This window comes from Vipera berus (genome assembly GCF_964194415.1).
Source record: "Vipera berus genome assembly, chromosome: Z".
NCBI classification, from domain to species: Eukaryota; Metazoa; Chordata; class Lepidosauria; order Squamata; family Viperidae; genus Vipera; species Vipera berus.
The window spans coordinates 72,779,062-72,805,687 of record NC_138205.1 but is presented as its reverse complement, the minus strand read 5'-3'; the positions used below and the strand labels follow the sequence as shown (position 1 = coordinate 72,805,687).

General features: G+C 40.4%; 1 protein-coding gene across 1 annotated transcript in view; it reads right to left on the bottom strand.

The window, feature by feature from the left end:
• AOAH (acyloxyacyl hydrolase) overlaps positions 1–26,626 on the bottom strand; it is a gene marked incomplete at its 3' end in the record, with an annotated part of 107,575 nt that overhangs the window by 44,220 nt on the left and 36,729 nt on the right. Inside the window, exons 5-9 of the mRNA XM_081346233.1 lie at positions 25,049–25,148; positions 7,454–7,510; positions 5,711–5,781; positions 4,739–4,799; positions 4,241–4,311 (exon numbers count right to left, since the gene is read on the bottom strand). Of these exons, the coding sequence (XP_081202359.1) occupies positions 4,241–4,311; positions 4,739–4,799; positions 5,711–5,781; positions 7,454–7,510; positions 25,049–25,148 (360 nt within the window). The remainder of the gene's footprint in view (positions 1–4,240; positions 4,312–4,738; positions 4,800–5,710; positions 5,782–7,453; positions 7,511–25,048; positions 25,149–26,626) is intronic.

Sequence of the window (26,626 nt, the reverse complement as noted above, 5' to 3'; positions counted from 1 at the left end):
AGGCACAGTAGTTCATGTGGGAATGGACCTGGTTGAGGAAGAAAATCAGCTTCTCCAGGTCTCCATTAAAAGTTGCTCTAAGGGGAGGTGCCATCAGCCCCAGTGAGCCTGCATTCCAGGTGGTTGCTGGCTTCCCCACTGTGGATGTTGCACCCCCATCAGTTGCTGGCCTCCCCATGGTGGCTGTGGCATCCCCAGTTGCTGCAGGCCTCCCAGTGGTTGTTGCACGTTTGGGGGATGTTGCCGCCCTCACGGATGTTGCTGCACTGCCAGGGGCTGCAGCATCCCCAATTGCTATAGGACCCCCAATGGCCTCAGTGGCTGCTGAAGTAGCACCCCCAGTTACTGCAGGCCTCCCAGTGGTTGCTGCATGTTCGGGGGCTGTTGCCACCCCCACTGCTACTGACCTACAGGTGGTTGTGGCATCCCCGGTTGTTGTAGGCCCTCCCTGCGGCCCCAGCAGTGGTTGTTGCAAGATCCCCAGTAGTTGCGGGCCCCTCAGCAGTTGCTGCACATTCAGAGACGGTGGCAGCTCCACTGCTGCTGCTGTGCTCCCAATGGTTGTGGACCTCCTAGCAGCTGTGTTATCCTCGGTTGCTGCAAGGTCCCCAGCTGCTGCTGCACCTTCTGGAGCTGCAGCCACCCCCAATGCTATTGCTGAACCACCAGCAGCTGTTGGCATCCCAGCTGTGGGGATTGTGACATTGCTGTAGAGGCCTTGGGCTAGGTGTCTGGTAGGCGTATCAGTCCGGGATGCCATGTCTAGAGTGGAGACGGGGGCTTTCCATCTCCATGGGGCTGAAGGCTATTGTAGGTGGCTTCGTGGATGGGGAAGCCTCTTGCCCTGTGCAGGTGGGGCTGGGATTTCCCCTTGGCATGAATTGGTGGCTGCCTCACCGATCATCATGTTCAATCACGTATGGAGAACGGGAGGGTTGTTCCCCACTTCTAGCTCCTCAAATCTCTCCACCAACTTCTCCACTAATTGACAATGGACTGCAGACAGGTACTTCCACTCACCAGAGTCCTCAGCGGTAGTTGATTTTGTGGCTCTCCATCGGTCTGGGGAAGACGACTTGTGAGAAGCCCCTCTTTGCATCTCGACTTCATCTGCCTTTGAAGCACTTGATTGTGGCAAGGCTATCTTGAGTTGTCTGGAGTCTCCACTGGGTAAAGTCCAATCTGACAACCAGATCAGCTGTCCTCATGGCTTTGGTCTTGCCCCCATCCAGGAGATCTTAAAAGATTTCTTCTCTGCCAGCGTGCTGGCCTACGCTCCCTCCTCTGAGGCAGCAGCCACTGCCAGGGTGCTGGTTTCAGGTGCCCCTTCCTTTTCCATGTTAAACTCTTCCCCGAATCTTTGTCGGTCTATCCCTCGACTCTAGGGACAGCGACTGGAGTTTAGGACTCCAGGGGTGGATAGGTAAAAATTGGAGTTTTGGGGTTAATGTCATGGTTCCGACAGATGAAACCCTTCAAAAGAACTTTGAGGCATTGTTTACCTTAAAGTAGGGCTTTTCAACCTTTTCACTCATTGTACTACTTTTAGGATAAGACAATATCCAAGTACCACCAGTTGCCCAGCAAGTTGTCAAAAATGCTGATCCCGGGCTGCTGCCCAGCTCACTTAGCAAGCAGCCTCTTTTCCGCAAGCAAGTGAGCTGGGCAGCAGCCCGGGATCAGCATTTATGAGCGCGACTGGGCAGCGTTTCTGAGCACTGCCCAGGTCACTTAGCAAGCAGCCTCTTTTCCGCAAGCAAGTGAGCTTGGCAGGAGCCTGGAATCAGCTGAGCCATGGTCAGAAGTCATGCTCAGAAACACTGATTCCGGGGTGCTGCCCAGCTCATTTAGCAAGCAGCCTCTTTTCCGCAAGCGAGCTGGACAGGAGCCCGGGATCAGCATTTCTGGGTGCTACTTTTGAGCATGGCTGAGCTGATCCCGGGCTCCTGCCCAGCTCACTTGATTGCAGAAAAGAGTCTGCTTGCTAAGTGAGTTTGGCAGCAGCCCAGGATCAGCTGAGCTGCGCTTAGAAGTTGCGCTCAGAAACGCTGATCCCGGGCTGCTGCCCAGCTCACTTGCTTGTGGAAAAGAGGCTGCTTGCTAAGTGAACTGGGCAGCAGCCCAGGATCAGTGTTTCTGAGCACGACTTCTGAGCACGGCTCAGCCGATCGCGGGCTTCTGCCTGGCTTACTTGCTTGCAGAAAATAGGCTGCTTGCTAAGTGAAGCCCCAGGATCAGCAAGTTATCCAGCCCTGACCCTGGGGCTTCACTTAGCAAGCAGTATGTTTTCCACAAGCGAGCTGGGCAGGAGCTGTTCACTTGCTAGCCCTTCCCCCCCAAACACACCACTTGCTCACCCACCTTTCCTCGCTTGCCGCTCCACTTGCTGTTCCTCTGAAAACAGGCCGGTCTGCCCCTTTTATACTTTTTCTTCTCTCCACCCTCCTCCTTTTCTCTTCCGGGTGCACCGGAAACTCTAATAAGCATGTTTCCACAGATCCTGGGGATTCTGGCAAGCTCTGCAGCTCCAGCTGATCTCCAGGTCTGTGCAGCTCCGTTTTGATTCGTTCCCTCCCCCACTGTAATTAGCTAAGCTGGACTTGTGTACCACCAGCCAGGGGCTTGTGTACCACTGGTGGTACGCGTACCACCAGTTGAAAATCCCTGCCTTAAAGAATCTTTTATTCGGGAAACAAAGTATTGGCACTACATAGTTGAACCCAAAAACTAAATTCCCCTCCCTGGATACAAAGTAACAAAGTACAATTCCCACCTCCAATAAACAGTCATAAATCACATTCCCCAATTAGCTTGAAGCGCAGGCTTCCTCCCCAGCTCTCCAGCCCACCAAAACGCTATTAGCACTGGGCCCAATGTCCTTGGGTTCCCATGGCTGAGTATTTGTTGTTATGACTAGCTGGACTCTCATCCCTATCCCCCTTCCCAGCATCAATTAATTCTAAAAGCAATAGAGAAAATGGCTGCATTTTCATCTGTTGTCAAAGTAAAAACAGCCGATGTTAGCAGCACTGACAAAAGGCAGCGGTGGAGTTCAAATATGTGAACAACCAGTTCTCTGTGTGGATGCCGATTCCGGAAGTCCATTCTGGGCCTGGGCAACAAATAATTAGCTACCGGTTCTGCCGAAGTGGTGCAAACCAGCTGAATCCCACCACTGGAGAAAGGAATTTCTCCCTGAGGTATATGTGTAACAAGGGAATGAATGGGGCCAAAGTTTTAACTTAATTCTAATTCTTTTTTCAAGCTATGAATAGTGTATTTTTATATGTGGCTTCCACTGATATATGCACATTTCTTTTATTTTAATTCATAAAATTGCTTCAGAGAAATCAGAATATAAGTTTGGAAGAATAACTGCTTTACTTCACATTTTCTTCTGAAGTATTTTTCCTCATCCATAACAGGAAACCCTCCAACCATTTTCTGGTATATTTCAAAGATAATGGTAGAATAAGGAACCCTCCTTTCTTAAGACTTAGAAGATGGATTGTCATCACCATGAAACAAAGCTTATCATTTTTTTCCACACAATTGAAGGGTATATCAAAGTGAGAAAGGTATAGTTTATGATTCCTGTGAGATAAAAAATATTGTGAATGAAATCAATTCAAATTTATTAAGCAAATCTCTAAAATATAACTAAATGGGCTAAATAATGTATCTCTCTCTCTCTCTCTCTCTCTCTCTCTCTCTCTCTCTGTGTGTGTGTGTGTGTGTGTGTGTGTGTATCTCTTTGTGTGTATGTGTATATGTGCACGTGTATACACCTTCAAGATAGTTTTTAAATCCTAGTGAATTTAATCCCTGCAATTTTCTTGGCAACATTTTTCAGAAATGGTTTGACACTGCCTCTTTCTTAGGGCTGAGAGAAAATGATAAGGTCACCTAGTGACTTTAAGGCAGGACTACTTCCAGTCTCCTGATTTTTTAGCCTAGAGCTTTAACTACTACACCAAACTGACTGTTGTATCATATAGTATTTTAGATCAATTTAATAATTCTTTGTTGTATCAAAAACATCTTCCTTTTTAAGAAAGCTATTCGTTAAGAATTATTGGAAGTTCCAACTGATTTGTCAGAGACCATTGCCATGCTGTTTATCACGTATCACCATTGAATATAGCAAATCATTTGCACGTCCTCCCAAATCACTTTTCATAGAATAAAAAGATATTTATAGTTATTTTAAAAGGCATCATGATTAAGAGATGAGATTTACCGTCTACCAGGGTACACAGCAGCATTTCTGTCATTACAGTCTTGGCCTCTCCAGTAATACCCTCTCAAATTCTAATTAGGAAGAAGAGCAAAATGAGATTGTTGATTTGTTGTTTCCCCCCTCTAGGCATTAAACTCTAAGAAAAGAAGGAAAAAAGGAGATGCTGACAAATCAGATATCTTCTTGCCAGTTATGTTCAGAAAACTTATATTGCTCATTTTAATGGAAAAATAAAACACTCTGACAATTTAATTTTTTTCACATAACTTTGTTTCACATTTATTAATAATTCAATAAATATGATGCCCTTTAGCAAAGTAATTTGCTTCTCTGGGCAACTTAATTCCATGACTACATTTCCAAAAAGGAAACAAAAAAAGTAATTATTACCCTTCACCCAAAAGAAAACAGTATTTCAAGGTTGTAAAACACATGAAACAAAAGGCCTTTTGGATTTTATAAGATGCTCTTCTGAAAAATCAAATTGGCTATACTTACCTGGTAAGTACTAAACGTATCTCCATCAAGATCTACGAATGGTAACTGGTTCTTGACAAAACTGAAGGAGAAAAAGCAGTGTACAAAACATGTACATTTTCTTTATTTAGAGTGTACTGTAAACTTTTTCATTTTAGAATTCTGTTCACTTCCTTGTATTAAATAGTGCCCTTCATAATGCAAGCAATCTGTTCTGTAAATAAAAGAACTCTTGGACTCAAGATGTAATAATAAATTGAACTCCCCTCCCCCAGGTTATGGGCACCAATATTCTTTTAACATACAGTATACTTAGAGTGATTTGGCTAGCAAATCACACTAAGTGATTTCTTCACTTCTTGTCCCCCTCTCCCTGACACTTATGACACCTTGCCTACCAAATTTTGCAATAGCCATTTGAACATTCTTCTTGCTTGTCTGCCAAACACAACAAGAAACAACAGCTTCTGAGAACAATATGAAATTCTAGATACAAAAGCTATTACTATTATTGCTGGAACAAAAGTTGGGGAGATAGGTAAACAAAGTTCTCTGATAACTATTTGCTTTGTAGAGCAGAGCCATCCATAACTGGAGGACAGGAGGCAAAATAGTGAGTGGAACAAAGCAGTAATACTTGGTGTGTGCATTGCATGAAGATAGGATATCTGTACTGTATATTGTGGACATGCCTGAGCTTGGTGCAGCTGTTCAGCATTTTGGTTGCCTGGGAAAACAAACCAGGTGTATTATCTTCTAAATGTTTTTCAAGCTAGTGAATACAGTCAGAATTTTAATAACATATTTTTGGCTTTTCATTTCCTGAAAAATATTCTTTTCCCCATTAACTTGTTTTTATTTAAAATATTTTTTTAAAAAAATATTGTTTCAAGTGGGACTGGTCCTCTAGTTAACACCTTGGAAGGGGTTCATGAAGTTATCAGTGCAAAGCATAAAGTTATTTGAAAATAAAGAATTTTAAAAAATACATACAATTCAATTTTCCGGCACAGATTCCTCATAAAAGGAAGCGTACATATAAATGATAGTTCATGCATGTATTTCTGGAAGTTGAAAACAGATGATTAACTCCTAGTAACTACACCTAATTCTGAATGGAAGTAGATAAACACTTTAATGATAAGGGAATTTTGCAACAGATACTGAAACCCTAAGAATTGAGAACTCTCTGAGTTTCTTTGTTTTCTTGAACATATTTCATTACCCAAATTAGGGCTAGTAAGGAGTGGAGTTTGCTCTCAGCAATCAGAAGACATGATGAAAACTCTTTAATTTCACAACATATGGACAGATTTATCCCTAGAAGCCTGGCGCTCTGACAAATTAGACATCAATAGACATATAGACATAAACAATATCTAAATACTATGCAAAAGAGACAATTGGTAAGTGAAACAAGTAACAAAAAGGTCAAAACACCTCCCTACCAGCAATTAGCACCCAGATGAGCACAGATTAACTCCAATGTTAATATCAGACCAACAACCAAGTAAACAATACCTCAATCAAACAACTGCCAAACAAGCCAACAGTAAATAGAAAACTGCCCAAACAAAGAAACTCTAAGACTGTTCCACCAACACTGACAGGATAAGCCACTACTAGAATATATGAGAGCAAATTGCACTCCTTACCAGTATTGATGATGTTACATACTTTGACTTTGTTTTTGTCAATTAGATAGATTTGTTGTTAAAGAAATGGCTAGTTATATATTAATCTGTAAAAACAAAAGATTGAGGCTAGTGTTTTTATCTTGTATTGTGCTAAAAATCAGGGTCCCCAACCCCCGGTTTGTGGACCAGTACCGGGCCGCGGCATGCTAGGAACTGGGCTGCACAAACAAGCAAAGGCCCATTCGTGGGATGCAGGCAGCACACAAAACCACGTCCCCTCCAGTCTGCAGAAAAACCTCTCTCCATGGAACCAGTCCCTGGTGCCCCAAAAGTTGGGGACCTCTGCCAAAAAGAGTTGGAAGTCAACACCTTTTTTTTCTTTACCCCTTGTACCTTCTCTTCCCTTCTCTTTTTCCCTCCCTTAATTTCCTATTTCTATTTTTCTTTGTCTATTATATATAAATAAAAAAATAAAACAAGTTAAAAAAGCACAAGAACTTATAACCATGGGAAATTCTATAATATCAAAAACTGACCACTGCTCTGCCTAGTTCAGTGTTCTTTACTCAAAGGCAGAAGCTACAGAACATTAGAAGCTTTCCCAGCCCTGCCTACAAACATCAAGAAACTTTCTCCATGGAAGTATTGTCAAGCTATGGCTCAATACACAAACATACCAATCCATAGCCAGGGATTATGGTCATGGATGAATTTTTCTTGATGTACTGTTTTAAGTCTAGACTCAAAAGGATAAGAAGAACAGCAATTTCAGGGTTCTTTGCTCAGATGTACTGCTTCTATAATGGCAATTCATATTTTTCAGTAGTGTTTGGTTTCCTATGATTAAAATTTGTTAACATTTGTGCAATTTCTCTTGTGCTTGACATATATATTTTCTCTCAGGGCTCCTTTTCTGTGTCTTTGTGCTGTTACTCATTTTTTCCTAACAATTCAGTTTTTCCCCCCTGATACAGTAATAAAAATTGAGTTAATGATTCAAAAAGATTTATTGTATGTATATTTTGAATTAATCTGGCTTCAGCATTAACCAATTGCAAGTACATCAAAATGAAAAATACGCTTTGATGCAATTCCTTACCTGGCTTCTAGTTGTAAACATTCCTTCTAATTTCTTTATAGCTATGTTAAACCCTTCCTAGGAAAATAAAAGTAAAAGAAAGTCATTTATAATCCAGCAGGTTATTTCTACTCATAATTTTAGATAACATGTACCCCAGGGATTCATAATGATGAGTGTTTGACTGTGCTTCATCAGTTATTTATATCTGGGTTCATCATCACTTGCCTGTTTGCCAATCTATAACATTTTGTCTGTAAATATTCATTTATGGAGAGTCTCATTCATTTTCTTGCAAACATTATACTTTAAGGCTTGATTCATATCCGAAAGATGCTTGGCTAATGGATATAAGCATGAAACCCAGGTATTTTTCAGACTGAGACCACTGAAGAGAACAGGGCCCAGTTTTACAGAGGCACCTAAAATCCAACAGATAAGTTCAACCCTCTTTGAATATGCAAAATTGCTGAAGTTGAGAAATACTAATCAACAAGTTTTTTAATGTAACATGGCCTGTAAAATTGTTCTAAGGAAAACATTACAACGAAAGTAAAAAGTACTTGATTTAATTCTGGCCCTGCATAGTGTAGGATAGATAAAATGCCCTGGGACACTCTATTTTGCCTCACTCTAATGTGTGGCCTAGCTTTAAGAACTGCCTCGCATATAATGCATTTTTAATATTCCAGCTGAAGTATGGGAAGCTGTGGGAGGAAGGCCTATCAGTGAAGTCACATGTGTCTACAGTATCAATTCAGCACCAAAGTACACCTCCAACACCCATAATGCTCCAGCTTTCAACAAAACAAAATGACAGCATTATAACCCATAATACCCCAGCTTTCAAAACAAAATTAATTCTGCTACATTTTTCCAGATACAAAACTTTTTGTTAATATTTATTTATTAAGCTTTTATGTCACCCTTTTCACCAGTGGAGACCCTAATCCTGAAAGACATTCAATTCAAACACCTTAGAACACTCAAACAATGAATAAAAATCATGAGTTCAAAATTCAATTAAAATAAACATAACCAGGCTGGAAAGGGAGGGATCAAAATGCATAGAGAGGAGGCCATTAGCTATCTCTGAAGTGCCTACCCCCATTGGGGCACCAGGTCAGTTGGCACAACCATGTTTTCAAGGCTTTTCAGAAGGCCTAAAGGGTAGGTGTGGATTTCATTTTGGTGGCAGGATCTTCCAGAGGGTAGGAGCCATGGCAGAACAGCTTCTTCTTCTGTGTCCCACTAGCCAAAATTCCTGGATAAAGAGGTCTATAGCATGTCCCTTCTGCCAGCATGGGTGAGGTGGACCAATCCCATTAGGGTGAGCTAGCCTGGATTTATACCATGCAGTGCTTTACAGATAATAACCAATACCTTAAATTGGACCCAGAAGCAAAATGGCAACAGTGCAACCCAAGGAACAGCAATGTAACCGCATCGCTGTGTTCTTCACCAGCTGAAACTTCCAGACACTCTTTAGTAGTAGCCCCATGTAGAATACATCACAGTAGTGCGACTGTGAGATGATCAGGGCTTGAATGACTGAGCACAAGGGCTCCCAGTTCAGCAAAGGGTGCAACTGGTGCACAGCATGAAGTTATACAAAGGTTCTCTTAGTGATAACTGCCCACCTACTCACTGAGCAGGAGTTGCGAGTCCAGAAGAACCACCAGATTGTGCACTAGGGTTGTGTGGGGTAATGCAATCCCATCCAGAACTAAAGATGTTAAAGTCCTAGAAGTGGAACCTCCACACACCCTAAACCATTCAGTCTTTCCAGGGTTCAGCTGATTATTTTGGAATATGAAAAATATATTTCTGGGATTATTAAAAGGTAATGAAGAAATAGCATGGATTATCAAATGAAATGAAATGAAACAAAATAGATTATTGTGTATTTATGAAACTAAGAGAACAGAGTAGGCTAAAAAAAGCTAAATGAAGCAGCGTATTCTTGTGGGGCAAAGTTAATGAATATAAACAAAGAGGAAATTACTGGATACCACAGTGGTGAGAGCTTCTGAATTTGGGACAGATAATTTTTTTTGTAGTGTCAAGAATGGATGTTGGGATGAAATGGAGGAAAAGAACAGAATCAGAGTTAAAAATGGAATGATTTCCTATGATTTTTCTTTCATAGAAAGCAAATATGACCTCTGTATAGAAAAATACTGATGAGCAGAAAATAGATGTAAAAGAGATGATGGAAAGAAAGCATAAAAACGTTGCTTGTTCAAAAGATGACATGAAAATTGCAGTGAATGTGAAAAAATGAATATAAACAAATGTTTGCTGCAAAAATAATAAGGAAAATACTGCATGATGTGCATAGAAAAAATTGCAAATAATGTAGTCAAAGACATAAAGTAATGGTTAAGATTGACAGAAGCCTCAATAACATGGAGCAATTTTGATAGAAAATTATTTTGGAAGAGGAAAAAAGATGGTTGCACAAGAAGCCTCCAGCAGAATGAATAGAATTAAAAATAAATGTGCTGAAATGATTTGAGATAAAAGTGAAGTGAGAAAATGCTGCCAGGAGAATTTGGAGATTTATATGAGAATGATACTGATATGTTAAAGAGCAGAATGCAAATGAAGGCAAATAAATGTTAATGCCCAAGAAAAATGGATGAAATACAAATGTTGTGAGAATGTTGAAAAAAAGGCAGTGCTACAGATATACAGTAGAAGGTGTAACTGAAGAAATGTTAAAATACAAGTGTATTTTGTGGATGAACAGTTTCTGTGATTTATATAATGTCTTGCTTGATAATTGGAAGGATGCCATGTTTTTCTGTGATTAAAAAGGGAAATGTTGTAAAAATGACTGCAAGAAATGCAGGGGGATTAGTTTTCTGTGAAAGTGATTGGCATACTAGGATGCAAAGGACATGAAAAGTGACCAAGAGTAAGATGTAAATGCTGGGCTGTGCAGACCAGATTTTTGCTTTTCATGGACAATTTTCTAAATGTTAAGCAGAAAGTTAATTGTCTGCTAGTTCAGAAAAATACATTATGGGGGCGGAGATAGCTTGAATGGACGACAGACGCTGAATTTCTGCCTCCTTCAGACCATCGCAGAGAATTGATTAAGAAATATAACACACAATTAAGGACTATGAAAATTTAAGAGATTATGAAACGTGAGTTACTTCCCTTGCTTTCCTCCAGAAATTTGGATTGTATTTGATTTGGTTTTGGACATTCTCTCAGAGAAGCTTTGAATTTGGATGTTTAACTAAGAGAGAGGCTTTTGAAGGCTGTTGGGAGAGGAGGGGCCCTATGATTGAAGACTGATAGGAGAAAGAATTTGGAGAGAATTTAAAAGGAGTATAGCGGAAAAGATAATAGCTGATTTATAAGTGTACAATGTGAAGGCCCATTACTTCCTTCTTCCAGTCGAAGTGTTGAGATCTGGAGAAAGTAAAAATATTAAACACCTTTAAGACAGAGCCTTGATAAGATGTTGTTATGTACTGGAATGTAATGATGCAAGCCATGGACCCTTGCCTATTGTGGAGAAGCTAAGTAGGCATTTCCTGCCAAGCCAAGGCTAGCCCTCAGGGGCTAGCTTAATGGTCAGTCCCAATAGTTTTGGCCTGTACATTTGTATTTGGGAAGGAGAATTCAGGCAGGTAATTGGAGGAACACCAGAAGGCAGTTGTTTTCTGGAGACAATAAAGAGATGCTTTGACCCTGTGTTGCTCCTTGCCTATTGACTTAACCCACTATATAAAAGTGTGTGTAATAAAGATAGTTGCTGCCTTTGGATTTTTTTTATTTCCATTATAATGCTTTCACGGAGATAAGTTGATAAGGACAAGACAAAGGAAGGAAGTGTTTAAAATTCTTAGAAGGTTAAGAGCTCTTTTTGGTGGTTGGATGTCAAAACACAGCCAAAGTGCAGAAAGTGTTTGGAAAGACCCAAAGCAGGCTACCTCGATCCTCCCAGATGTCCCCTTTACAAGATATGATATTGATGCAATACAGAGTCGGCCCAAAAAGGTTGGGAAGAAAATTGCTGAGAGATATTGTGGTGTGACTCTGGTCATACGCAAAAAAAGAGCAATTGATGCGCAAATTGCAAAACATGTCGTCTATAATGTTTGGGGGGGCATCAGATACAAGTTTCTCCAGATTTATGCAATGAGACTTTACAATGGGGGAAAGAGATGCATCAAGTTTGTCAAATATTGGGAAAAATAACATTAATTATAGCTGGGGATATCTGGTTTTTTTGAGATTTTCTTACGGTGGAAGGTTTTACAGATTTGAAACAAAGGAGGAGGTGATGGAGAAATTAAGGGAGCATGGAATCATCAATAAAGAAGATCTACAGGAGAATGGGAAGCTGGATGAAGCAACAGGAGTTACAAGTTCGTTATAGAGATAGTATCTAAGTATTTGTAATTTTGCAATATATGTTTGGGTGTAGAAATTAAGGGTAAAGATGGTCAAGGGAGGTGGAGTGGGTGACCAAAGTCCATTCAGGGATGGCTCCTCTTCCCCCCCCCTCACTCTTGGAGGCCTGAAGTGGCGGAGAGGAGGAAGATCTCCTGAAGAAGGGAAGGGGGAAAATATATACGTATATGGGTGGGTAAGAGGTTATTTATGTTTTGGGTTAATATGTTTACTTTGTAGTTTCAGTTTTGTAAGATTTATGTTAGATCACATATGGAGACCAAAGGGAATATGTAATATAAAGAATAGATGGGGAAATCGTTGAAGGTAACTACATGGAATGTACATGGCTTGGGGGAAAAATATAAATGAGCATGAATTGAAAAATCAATTAACAAAGAGAAAATAGATACTGTATTGTATTTTTACAAGGAATTGATAAATCTAATCCATCAAAAGTGGAAATAAAGTATAATAATACAGATTTAAGAAAATGTATTAATAGAAATAGATCAAAAGATGTTTGGAGAGAATTACATGGTAACCAAAAGAGTTATACATATTTTTCTAGTACACATAAAATTTTTACAAGAATAGATGATATATTTGTAACATCAGAAATATTATCTAAAATAATGAAAGTAGAGATAAAAATAATTAAAATATCAGATCATGCAGTGGTAACAAAAGAAATGGAAATAGATTGTGATTATAAACAGGCAAGTAGATGGAGAATTGATTCAAGGATTTTTAAACATAAAGAAATTTTAGAGAAAATGGAAAGAGAATTAAAAGACATATGGACTATAAATGACGAAGGAGGTAGTAATATAGGTATAATATGGGATGCAATGAAAGCAGTGATAAGAAGTTTAGGGATAAAATATTCTTATAATATAAAAAACAAAAAGAGAAACATATAAAAAGGTTGGAGGAGGAAATTAAAGAACTAGAGAGTAAATATATAGAAAGTAGAGAGAATAGGATTATGTTAGAATTATCAGCTAAAAGAAAAGAGTTGCAAAATATTGAGTTAGAACAGGTTCAAAGAAATCTAATTTATTTAAATAGGGAATTTTATGAAAATAGTAACAAAAGTTCTAGAATGTTGGCTAGAGCCACAGAAGTTAAAAAGGCAAAAAGCCTGATTGGAGTAATAAAGAACGAAAAGGGAGAAAGATGTGACATGATGAAAGAAAAATTGTTGATATTTCAGAAGTTTTTTGAAAAGTTATATAAGGGAAAGGAAATAAATCTGAATGAAAGTTATGCATATATATAGAAAAGAATTTAAACTATAAAATTTGAGAATATGATAAAGAATTAATGGAATAACAAATAGAAGAGGAGATACTGGAAATTATTAATAAATTGAAAATAGGTAAAGCAGCAGGGTTAGATGGACTATGTGCAGAATATTATAAAAATTTTAAAGGATTATTGGTGCCGAAGATGAGGTTAATGTTTAATAAAATAATGGAAGGGGAAATTATTCCAAGTTCCTGGAAGCAATCTCTGATAGTATTGATAGCAAAACCTAATAAAGATCTTACAAGCCCAGGATCATATAGACCAATATCCCTTATTAATCAGGATGCTAAGATTTTTACAGCAATATTGACAAATAGATTGAATACATTTATAGAGAATTATATTAAAAATGATCAGTGTGGATTTATAAGAGGCTGACAAATGTCAGATGTAGTAAGAAGGGTATTAAATTTAGGCTATTATATAAAGAATAAAAAATTAAAGCTGGTTTATTAGCATTTTAAGCCTTTGATTGTGTGGAATGGCCTACATTGAAAATATTAATAGAAAAGTTAGGCTTTGGATATTTTTTTAGAAAGGTGATAAATCAACTATACTCAGAGAATAAGACAAGAATAGTCATAAATGATGGTGTTACAGAGACAATAAACTTAAGCCGGGGAATGAGACAGGGTTGCCCCTTATCCCCAGTTCTATTTGTATTATTGATGGAGGTTTTGGCAAATGCAATCAGGAAAGACTCATTGATTGAAGGAATTGGTGTATATAAGAAAACTAAAATAAATTTATTTGCAGATGATCCATTATTAACATTTCAAAATCCTATAGTTACTATAGAGAGGGTATATTAAAAATAGTAGATAGTATCAAATATTTAGATATTGACATCCTAAAAATATTTAAGAATTAAAGAAGATAAATTATGAGAAGTTAAAGAAAGATATAAAAGACAAAATGGATAAATATGGATAAATAAAATTTTCAGGGTTCAGAAGAATTGCAGTAATAAAAATGAAAGTTTTACCCAAAATAATTTTTTGTTATGGATGATCCCAATTAAGTTTTCGGATCAAGAATTAAAGGAAATACAGAGATTGCTGGAGGTGTATTGTAATGGAGGTAAGAGAGCAAGAATAAGTAAAGCATTATGGTATGAACCATTAAAAATGGGTGGGCTGGGTCTTCCAAATGTTAGAAATTATTGGGTAGCTAATCAATTAAGGTTGGTCCCAGATATTATAGCAATAAATAGAGATTTATTATGGAGTGATATTGAATTGAAGGAATTAAGGGAAATAGGCGATCCTATAGAAACATACTGGTTTAAAAAAGATATTTTAAAAATTGTTAAGAGAATTCAAAATTCGTTTTAAAATTTTTTGATAGAATTATGGAATAAATGGAGATATCGGTTAATGCCAGGAATTTCTCCTTTAACACTGGTGGTAGAAATGGAGAAATTCCCTAAGATTGAACTGAAAGATTGGATTAGTAAATTAAAAAAATGGGAAGACTGGAAGAACAAGATAAAGAATATAATACAATTAAAGAATGTTTTATCAGATACTAAATTAAATTGGTTGAATTTAATACAATTAGAGATGGATAAAAATGGAAGAAAAATTTGAGGTGAAAGATAGTTAACAAAATTTGAAATGATTATAAAAGAAAGTGAGGAAAATGAAGAATATATAGGCAAAGGAAGAATTGGGAAATATACAGAATATTAACTGAACTAGAAGATCAGGTAAAGGTTTAAAATTAATCTGGGATACAGATTTAGGAGAAATAAATGATAAAAATTGGAAAAATATTTGGAACAGAAGAGCATATAAGAATATGTCAGTCAGAGTTAAGGAAAATGGATATAAAGTGATATGGAGGTGGTACCTAACACCATGTAAATTAAATCAAATAGATGTTAAATATACAAATATTTGCTGGAGGTGCGAGAAAGAGATTGGAGCATATAAACATATGTGGTGGGATTTGATAGCACACAAAAGATATGGGACATGGTGTTTAGTGAAATTAGAGAAATTTTGAAGGTAAATTAAGATATGTCACCAAGGGTCGCTTTACTGTTACTGGTGGAAAAACAAGATATAAATGAAGCAAAAAAGGAATTGATTGTAAATTTGATAATGATAGCTAGATTAGTGATGGTTAAATATTGGAGATGGAATTGGGTTATTCAAAGAAATGAGTGGTATAATGAAATATGGAATATGGCAATAAATGATAAATTAACAACAGAAATTAAATGTTAAAAAGGGATGATTAAAGTAAATAATTATAATGAAATATGGGATGATTTTATAAAAGCAGTCTTAGTGGAAGGCAAAGGGAATAAACCTGCTCAAGAATATATGTTGTTTTGGAGGGGATAAGGGCATAATTGAAATATATTTTATATTGTTAGTTGTTATATGACAAGAAATATAAGTAATAAAAATGGTCTCCAGGGGTGTAGGTGCACTGTAGTATTTGTATTTTTTTATTTTGTTTTTTATTTAGATTTATATGTGTTATGTTTGTATTATTTGTATTTGAATAAAATAAAAAAATTTAAAAAAGAAAAAAAGAAAAACACATTATAAAATGAATAGGCTTGAATTATAGAAGGTTTTCAGTGAAAGTGGAGTTGGTTGTTGAATGTGATAAAATGTTAAATGAAGGAATTAAAGTATATATGTTTATAACTAGGAGTTGAGCAAATCATTCAATACTGAGTAGAATATAAGACATAATGTATGATATCCCCTTGATTGTTTAATACTGTAAATTTATGCATTCATATATTAGAAATGCTGGCGTTGACATTATAGGTGTTTTGGCAGGAGTCATAAACTGCAGGTTTTTCTATCTAGATGCACCAAATTCTGGTTGTGACCTTGGATGATTTGCAACCAGTATGATGCAACAAGGAAATATGCTTCTGAAAAAGTCAGAATTTATATCCATATCCATAATGCTACTATGATTACTTTGTTTTTACATTATTGCTTTATTTAATAATTAAAGGTAAAGGTAAAGGTTCCCCCACACATGCGTGCTAGTCGTTTCCAACTCTAGGGGCCGGTGCTCATCTCTGTTTCAAAGCCGAAGAACCAGCGCTTGTCCGAGGACGTCTCTGTGGTCATGTGGCCGGCATGACTAGACGCGAAAGGCGCACGGAACGCTGTTACCTTCCCACCGTAGTGGTCCCTATTTTTCTACTTGCATTTTTACGTGCTTTCGAACTGCTAGGTTGGCAGAAGCTGGGATGAGTAACAGGCACTCACTCTGTTACGCGGCACTCGGGATTCGACCCGCCAAACTGCTGACCTTCTGTTCGACAAGCTCAGCGTCCTAACCCACTGAGCCACCGCATCCCTATTTAATAATTACTCTGTTACAAATTTCAGATATACAATTAATTAATTAATTAATTTTAAATTAATTTTAAATTTTGCTTAGGGCTTCCATACTCCTTTCCCAATATTTCCAATTTTTAAAGGATGACAAGAAATACCTTTGTGTCCCCATGTTTAAAAGCTAATAGAATCACTTAGGGAGAAACTGAAGAGAATTGTCATTAAACCGCTAAGAATTCCAGGCCTATATTCTATTTATTACTATATCTGAACAACTCCGTTGCCAAAACCCTTTGGCATTTCACAAAAAAGTTAAATCCACAAAATTCAAGAATAAAAATAATTTAATTAAAAGTAAATAAAACTTCCATAGCAGAAAAAGAATTGATCAGTATTTAAAAAACCCTCTACAAGAAACTAAGAACTACATAATATTTGCATATCAAATAGTACTTTCACATTCATTGCCTGCAATCTACTTTAGACTGGTGTCAGTCCTTCCACCATCATTCTTACAATGCAAGCAGATAATTAAAAAAAGACAGCTTTGATAAATCTTGTTAAGTATACAGACCACTGAATGTGTTGAACTACCAAAGTTCTTTATTTTAATGGCGATTCTTGGAGCAATAGTTCCAACATATCTATCATTGCCTGTGTTGGGGGGAAAAAACCCTTCACTATACTGTTAACAGTATCTATTGGCCTGAACATATTAATCAGTTTTACTGGATACAAATGTATTTCCAAGTCCAATTTTGATATTGGAATTTGGCATCTAAATTACCCTCTATACACATATAAGCCTCCTCAAGTAGTAAGTTGATTTTCTCCATTCCAACTGACTAGAATATTAGTTGATGAAGTAGGATGCAAATGTGCATGTTAAGATTTAAGATTTAAGATTTATTGAGATTTTTATACCGCCCTTCTCCCAAAGGGACTCAGGGCGGTTCACAGGGCATAAATATAAACAACAGTACAAACATTAAAAGATAATTAAATTAATGCCCAAGTTAAAACCAGAATAATAAAACAAACCTATAAACAACCCAAGTACCCCCATCAGGCCAGACCCGCTAGTTCGAATAAATGGGTCTTCAACCCGCGACGGAAGGATCGGAGGTCTGATGCCATCCGGAGCTCAACCGGCAGTTGGTTCCATAACGCCGGAGCACCCACAGAGAAGGCCCTCCCCCTGGGGGCCACCAGTCGACATTCCTTGACAGGAGGCACCCTGAGGAGGCCCTCTCTGTGGGCGCGCACAGGGCGGAGGGGAGTCGACGCCGGCAGCAGGTGGTCCTCGAGGTATCGCGGACCCATGCCATGTAGGGACTTAAAGATCATAACCAAAACCTTGAACCCTACCCGGAAGACAACTGGTAACCAATGCAGCTCACGGAGCAAAGGTGTAACATGGGAGTACCGGGAAACTCCCAAGACAACTCTCGCGGCCGCATTCTGTACCAGTTGGAGCCTCCGAGTAGTCTTCAAGGGAAGTCCCATGTAGAGAGCGTTACAGTAGTCTAGGCGAGAGGTCACGAGCGCATGAGTGACCGTACACAAGGCCTCCCGGTCCAGATAGGGCCGCAACTGGCGCACCAGGCGAACCTGGGCAAAAGCCCCCCTAGTCACGGCCACTATGTGATCCTCCAAAGTGAGTCGTGAATCTAGGAGGACTCCCAAGTTGCGAGCCCTATCCACAGGGGGTAAAAGCTCACCCCCCATAGAAAGAGGTGGAACATCCCAGGTGTCTCGGGAAGCTGGAATGTACAGCCACTCAGTCTTGTCAGGGTTGAGTTGAAGTCTGTTCCTCCCCATCCAGACCCGAACCGCCTCCAGGCAACGGGACATCACAGCGAGGGCATCACTGGGGTGGTTTGGGGTCGAAATAAAAAGTTGGGTATCATCAGCATATTGATGATACCCAACTCCAAAACCACGAATGATCTCACCCAGCGGTTTCATATAGATGTTGAACAGGAGAGGCGAGAGGACCGACCCCTGAGGAACTCCACAAGCGAGAGTCCTAGGGGTCGACCTCTGCCCCCCTGCCAACACCGACTGCGAGCGTCCCAGGAGATAGGAGGAGAACCACTGAAAAACCGTGCCTCCCACTCCCAATCCCCTGAGACGCTGCAGCAGGATACCATGGTCGATGGTATCGAAAGCCGCCGAGAGGTCTAATAGGACTAGGACAGAGGAATACCCCCTATCCCGAGCCCTCCAGAGATCATTCACCAGAGCGACCAATGCCGTCTCCGTGCTGTGCCCGGGCCTGAAACCCGATTGGTAAGGGTCCAGATAATCCGCTTCATCCAGGACCAGAGGGAGCTGATGCGCCACCACACTCTCAACAACCTTCGCAAGAAAGCGAAGGTTGGAGACTGGACGAAAGTTGTTCAATACAGCTGGGTCCAAGGCAGGCTTCTTGAGGAGAGGTCTCACCACCGCCTCCTTCAAGATGGTGGGGAAACAACCCTCACTCAAAGAAGCAGATATAACCGCCTGGAGCCAGCCTCGTGTCCTCTCCCTAGCTGCATAAACCAGCCAAGAAGGGCACGGGTCCAATAAACATGTGGTGGAACTCAGCTTCCCCATAATCCTGTCCACTTCATCAGGGGTCACAGAATCAAACTCCTCCCAGATAACATTGACAAGACCGCCCGTGTCCTGATCGTCAGACTCTGCCCAGCTGGAGTCCAAACCGGTCCGAATCCGAGCGATTTTATCCGACAGATGTTGACCAAACTCCTCGGCACGACCCTGCAAGGGATCCTCCCTCACCTCCTGATTAAGAAGGGAGCGAGTCACCCTAAACAAGGCGGCCGGGCGATTATCTGCGGACGCGATGAGGGTGGAGAAGTAATTACACCTCGCCTCCCTCATCGCAGCGAGATAAGACCTAATGTAGGTTCTTAACCGCAATCGGTCGGGTTCAGATCGGCTGGACCTCCAGCAGCTCTCTAGGCCCCGTTTCCGACGCTTCATCTCCCGGAGCTCCGCGGAGAACCATGGAGCTCGCTGGGATCTGCGCCGGGTCAGGGGCCGCAAGGGTACAACCCGGTCGAGTGCCTCAGTGGCTGCCCTTTCCCAGGCTTCCACTAAGGCATCCGCCGAGCTGTGAGCAATGGAGGCAGGTGGAGACCCCAGCGCCGCTTGGAATCTCTCAGGATCCATTAGGCGTCTGGGGCGGTACCATCTAGTTGGCTCCGTACCTCCACGGCGGGGGGTGGCAAAATGGAAGACCAGCCGCAGGAGGTGATGATCGGTCCATGACAGGGGCATAATAAATGGAAAGCCCCCACCAAGATCATCCAACCACCGTCCAGATAAGAAAATCAGGTCAAGGGTGTGGCCTCCCTCATGAGTTGGCTCAGAAATTACCTGCGTCAGGTCCATGGCCGTCATGGAAGCCATGAACTCCCGAGCAAGCTCAGATGAACCTCCCAGGGATGGTAGGTTGACGTCTCCCAAAACTATAAGTTTGGGGAACTCAACCACCAACCCTGAGAGGACATCGAGCAGCTCGGGCAGGGCTGCCGCTACGCGACTAGGCGAAATGTACACGAGCAGCAAGCCCAACTGCGCCCCAGAGCCAAATCTCATGAAGAGAGACTCACACCCGACTATCTGAGGAACGGTGGTCTCCCACGGACATAAGGTCTCCCTAACGATCACCGCCACACCCCCACCCCTACCCTGAGCTCGAGGCTGGTGCAGCACCCGGAAGCCTGGTGGGCAAAGATCAACCAAAGGGACCCCACCCTCTGGGCCCAACCAAGTCTCCGTGATGCAAGCCAGGTCCGCATGCTCACCCTCAACTAAATCCCTAATAAGGGGAGCCTTGTTGACCACGGACCTGGCATTCAAGTACACCAGCCGGAGCTCAGGAGGCTGCACATCATCGCTCCCGGAACCTCGGGAAAGAGGCAGAGGGTCGGAGCGCCCCACCGCTTGCAAATAGCGGAGACGGCGCTCCCGGTAACGATATGGCCCCCTGTCTATCCGCCTGCTGCCATTCCCCGTCGTGGGAATTGGTAATCCCACGACCCGCTCATGAGCCCCGGAGACAACGACCCCTCGTTCTCCCCCCGCGCGGTCAGACCCAAGTCTGGCCTGAACTATGGTTGATTGGCCGCCCCCCAAAGCCAGACAACCCCTATCTCCCACCCCCCTCCCCAACCCCGTAAAAAATTTTGATAAAAACAAAATCAGGGGCCTCTTATTACATTTATGTTGACGGCCCCTACCCCTGCCCAGCCATCTCTCAGAGACCCAAAACTCGGGCCCTTCATCGAGGTTAGAATTTAAAGAGGCGGGTCGCACCCAGGCGAGGGGGGCACCCCTGAGGGCGAGCAAGTCCGTGCTGGTATATTGTCGCATGTTAGTCCAGCAAGTCCAGAATAGGTAGTCCTGGAGATGATCAAGTCCATAGGAGGGTCGAAGGCCGGAAAAGAAAATATCTGGATCCACACCCAGCTGCACTGCCACTTAGCTGGGTGCCCCAGTAAACAGGTCCCCCCCGCCCTCTCACGGCAAGTTGCAACTCTGTACCTGGGGATGGTCAAAGATATACTCTGGGTAGGCATGCCCCATAGAGCTCTCACCTCTATGGGGCTGCAGATGTAAAAGTCAGCCACTCTCCCACCATGGCTGATACCCAGGACCGACCAAATCCAAAGGGGAGAGGGGGAGGCAGACAAAGTTATATATTCAGGCAAAAGAGTAGACGGGCCAAATAGGCGAAATGGTCTAAAAGCGTCACCGCCGTTAGAACGGTCCAAAGGTGGTATAAAGACCGCCTGTTGCTCCATTGAAGCGGTCCAAAGACGCCGTTGCCAACACAAGCGGTCCGAGGCAGCACAGGAAACATCATCGCCGCTAGGATAACTCTCAGTCGCCCTCTCCGCCGCCAGAACGGCCCGAGGACGATAGCGTCACTAAAAGCAGCCTGATGCAGTCTGGGGTAAGATGGAAGCACCACCGCCGGCGAGAGGGGCCAAGAGCCCCAGAAACATCGCAGCCAGTCACTGGCCTCCACAAGCGGCCCAAATAGGCCAGAAAACACTGATGCCGCCGAAGTGGCCCAAAAACAGGTCCAGTGTTGCCACTCGGGCCAGGAGGCCCCAGGAATGCCACCGCTTAGTGCTGGTCGCTGAGAACGGCCAGAGCCCACTGCTGCCGTCGTCGTCGTCGCCGGATGCAGGCCATCTCTGCCGTCGAATGCGGCCCCAGGAGACGCCGCTACCAGCGGCAACGCCAACGCCCACGCCGTCGCCGCCATCGCCGCCGCCAAGCCGGACCCGCAGGCGTCTCTCTCGGCAACCAGAGGCAGCCCGAAGATGTTAAGGGCGGCCCGAAACGGCTCGGGGAAGCAAGAAACGCCGCCACCGAGCGCAGCCCGAGAAACTGCCGCCGCCAGCGCCGAGGCCGCCGCCCACGCCGCCGCCGCCATCACTGCCGCCCCAAATGAACCCACAAGCGTCCTCCTCGACCTCCTCGCCGACCAGGAACAACCTGAGAACAGCAAGCAGCCCAGCTGGTCCGGCACAGCAGGGAACAACAGGGAACGCCGGAGGCGGCCACAAACAGCTGAGAGGCGGTCCGGAGAAGGCAAGCGGCAAGCGGCAAGCAGCAAGCGGCAGAAGGCAGAAGGCAAACAAAGGCAAACAGATGAAAGAGCTCGCAGGTTACCAACTGTTCTCTGCCCGTTTTCATCAGCCACTAGCTGCCTCGTCCCCCCAATCCACATCCCAGGCAGCCCGAAGGCTCCTGAGGGGCTCCAAAGGGACGCCTCATAGCTGGGACTCACGGAGCTCACGGAGCTCGAACAAGCACGTCCGCCATCTTGAAGCAGGAAGAATTTTCTCTTATATCCTCTTATATGTTGACTTATATTTTATTTTATTCTGTTTTAATAGCTCCCTTTTGGATATATTTATGAATTTTGCATTTATTAATGAGCTTGGTGTTTTAATTTTGCAGTGATTTTTGCTTTTAATATGAGTGTGCATTTGGGGCTTGAATACAAATCAAAGTGGTTATTTAACATATTTCATTTCCTGAATATTCTATTTTTCATAAAATAAAAACTATACATTTAGGGTCACTAAATTTGAAGTTTCCTTCAAAACATTACTCTGTTCCAATTTCTTCTATGTATGGGACTTGAAAAGTTGGGGGTTGGGCTATAGATTGGAAGGGTTTTTTTGTAATCTACATAAACAACAGCAAAATGGGGTTATTATATATACACAGAAGCTTGAAATTTAAGTGCGCTTTACACTGAAGATTTATGTTATTATATATTTATTGCTGAAATTACTATGGAGCATCTGAACAGTAAGAGAGTTTCTATAAATATCAGTAGATATTTCTGAGTTTGGGGAAAAGGATCAAAAGAGTCCTTTTTGGTACTAAAATATGTCTGAAAATACACTGTATTTTAATCATTGTTTTAAATGTGTTCTGCAAAAATGATGGTAAACATCATCATACAACACAAACACAAGGTCAAGTATCATAATCTCTATTATCCATTTTTATTGGATAGCCAGACTAACCTCTTTCCATCACCCCTTGTTTTGACATAAACTTGCATTCCACTAGTAGTAAAGATTAGAGGAATTATTTCTTATGTCAGTTGCCAACAATGGCTCATCTTTTGTGCTGGGAACGTTGCTCCTAAATTATGTAAATAAAAGATATGACTTGCCCATTATAATGTTTCATTCCTATAGTGCTTTGTAAACACAGTTAGATATACTGTAAGGATTATGTTTAGTTAGCTATCTCACCAACAGCAGAGCCTTTTTAACTGGAAGTTACTCATTTGCATACCTGCACAACTATATGTATAAAATCTATGCAACACACACTGTAGGAGAGACATGGAACAACGACAAAAAGTGTCCAAGATCTGCTATTGAAGCATGGGGTGAATTTAACAGAGCAAATCTTGGATATCAAAGAGTACTTGCTGGCTTGTTCTCATGACCTATATAATAATACGTAGACAGAATTTGTCTATCATGCTACGCCATACCATGCCATGCCATTCTCAGATTAAACAGAATTTTATCCCAAATTATTTGTTGCTTCATCCTCATTGTTACTGTCTTCACATCCTTTAGAACCTTGTTTTATTTTATTCTATTTAACATTTTCATACTGCATGGGATGTCTTTCAAATGTCACTTCAATGTCTAAGAATAAACTAGAATGCTTGTAGGATAACTCTAGCCACAAGCAAAATCAGGAGAATAAAAATTCTCATCCTACTTGCAAAGTTTGTATACCTAATACTTTAGAGGAGTTTGAAGTATAAAAATGGAATTAAAGTGTTATCAAACTCTTAAATCTTGCATCCATTCTCCAAATTTTACTTATGCACCATATGAGTGCTTATAAGCCACACAGATTTAATTCCAATACAATATTTCAATATCACACTGAAATTAATTACAGTAAGTTAGCATTTACTTTCAGAAAGCTTGAAAATTATGTATAAAGGTGACTCTTATGGAGAATGATTATTTCTGAACATGGAATTGTAATTGTTACAAATAGAAGCTGTTGATTTTAAGCTCTTTTTAAAAGTGATTCAGTCATGCAGCAATGAGCTCATCTTTCTTTTACCTTTGCTGATCTGAGAAGGTTTAATATTCTCAAAAAATGGAAATTATCCCATCCTTTTTCAAATGGAGCCATTGTTAAATAAGATGAATAATTAATTCTTTATAGAATGAAATAGTCAGTGTTCTATAAAAGAAATGTCCTTTCTCAGATCCAACATCACATAGAAAATAGGTACTAAAATAATTAGTAATGAGGGACTACACCTTTAATCACCTTTTAAGCAATTTAATTCCCATTGTCAGGTTCCTGATACTAAGCTGAGCACACAGTTTATCCTTACAATTGGGCCACCAATTTACTTTCATCAGGGCAATTTGTCATAGAGCAATTCTCAATACAAAGGACATTTTGAATGAACATTTTGTCCTTTATTTTAAAAAAATGACATAGTGGCTACTACATATTACATGGTTTGTTTCTGATGTTTAATAGAGCCCAACTCTGTGACTTTTAATAGACTTACATACAATAATTCATAAACCAGGCTACTATTGCTGGTTTGACAATCATGCAGGAGACCAAAGTTTATATATTTGATTGATTATGACTACCATTAAAGAACCTTGAGTTTATCTAACCTTTAGCTTACTTAAACATATAAGATTGTTCCAAATATTAAATAAGGATAAAATAAGGATATCATTCACACATTGGAGTAAGCACGGGTTACAATTAAAATGACATGATATAGTCATGATGATGCAATAAGACAAGAGTTGAGCAACACACTAGGAAAGGTATCCAGTTGGATGCTGTTGATTATTGGTGGCTTAAACAACCATGGAGGTATTTACATTTTAAAACCTAATCATTGATCCATCAGTGAGTTTGAGAGTTGGAGAAAAGCTCATAGATTCTGTCCTCTCTAGATCAATTATTTTAAAAAGCGAAATAAATTATACCTTCTCTTATTTTAAGCTCAAGTGAAACTCACCTTAGGAGGAGGGTATAGATGACAGTATGGTTGACCTGCTTTCTTTTTACACACATGAATGGAATGGCATATCACATCGGCATTCATTTTGGTTTCTACCCTAAAAGAAAGGCAGTTTTTGTTTTCAGGTATTAGGTCATAATAGTTCCTTACCAGTGAAAAGATACATTTTGTATTTACTAAATTAAGTCTATGTTACAATAGCCAATTTGATCTTAAGCTAGTATTTTTTTTCTTGGATCTTGAATACTGCTTTACATAATGTACATAATGGAAAATTCTGAATTCATTGATTGTATTTGCTTCAGCAAATTTTATGCAAAGCTGTACTCAGTGAAATGCCCTCATAATTTTTACTCTGATTTATTGTTAAATACATGTAATTTTTTAAATTGACCAATTGCTTGTATGTCATCAAATCAGTGTTAACTCTTAGCCACCATGTATAAGAATTTTCTTCAGAATTTAAATAAATACATAGAAATATTTTCTTTAGGTTCCATAAAACTGTAAAAAGTCTCTACATAGTCACAGAGTTTAAATGACTTTAATTTTTATGTGAAAAGATATTACATTACTTTTCGAGATGTTGAAATGCTAGCTTTAAAAGTGAAAACAAAGGTAGGTTTATTAAAGGTGGCAACAAAGAAAAGCTGCATAAATTTACCTGCTAACTAATTTGGCTAGAATAATTTTGCAAGGATGATCAGAAGTTCCAAAATTTAGAATAACACGTTTACTCTCATTTGAGGTGAACTTGGGCTTTCTATAGCTCCCAATGGGTTGAATGATTCCGAATCCTATACAAATTTTACACATGCATATATTAAATCTCCTACACAACATTTTTATCTGGAGAAGACTACTTATAGGCTAATAGATTTAATTAACTTTTGGAAAGATAAGGAAAATACTATTGGCACTTGAAAATTATCCAAAGTTAAATACTATGGAAATACCAGTCATAGAGCTTTTGTATGTTTATCCACTATTTGCTTGGGCCCTCGTTTTGCCTTTGCATGGAGGCTTCAGAGCTAGTACACATATTCCTCCTGCCAATAGTGCAAATTATGATCACAACACTGCAGACCAGCCCATTTGAAGAGCCAAACAACCTGATTTGCTTCTGGATGCAATATTTTGAAGTGGAACATACAGGAAGCTTCTGCCTCTAATTTATCCCTAAAGCAAAACAGATAATATGGCTTGGAATGAATGAAATGTACAAGTCTATTGTACTGCATATACCAAAATTATTTATTTCTCTTAATTAATTATTAATGTTAAACATTTCCATATTTCTATTGCAACTTCTTGAGACAGATGCTGGATTATTTATTTGTTTGCTCTATTGTTGTAGACTGAAGTGTAGACACAGAAATCAAAACAATTTGACGAAAGGCAAGAATCAGTAAAAGACAATCAGGCTTCATAACCCAGCACATATGTCAGAATCTCTTGTCTATGCATGAATCAATTGCAGCTTCTAATAGTAATTGCAGTGGTACAAAGTTTTGTGCCTTTCACAGAGGTTTTCCTAGACTGATCCCTTTAGTTGACCACAAATATTTGTTTCGG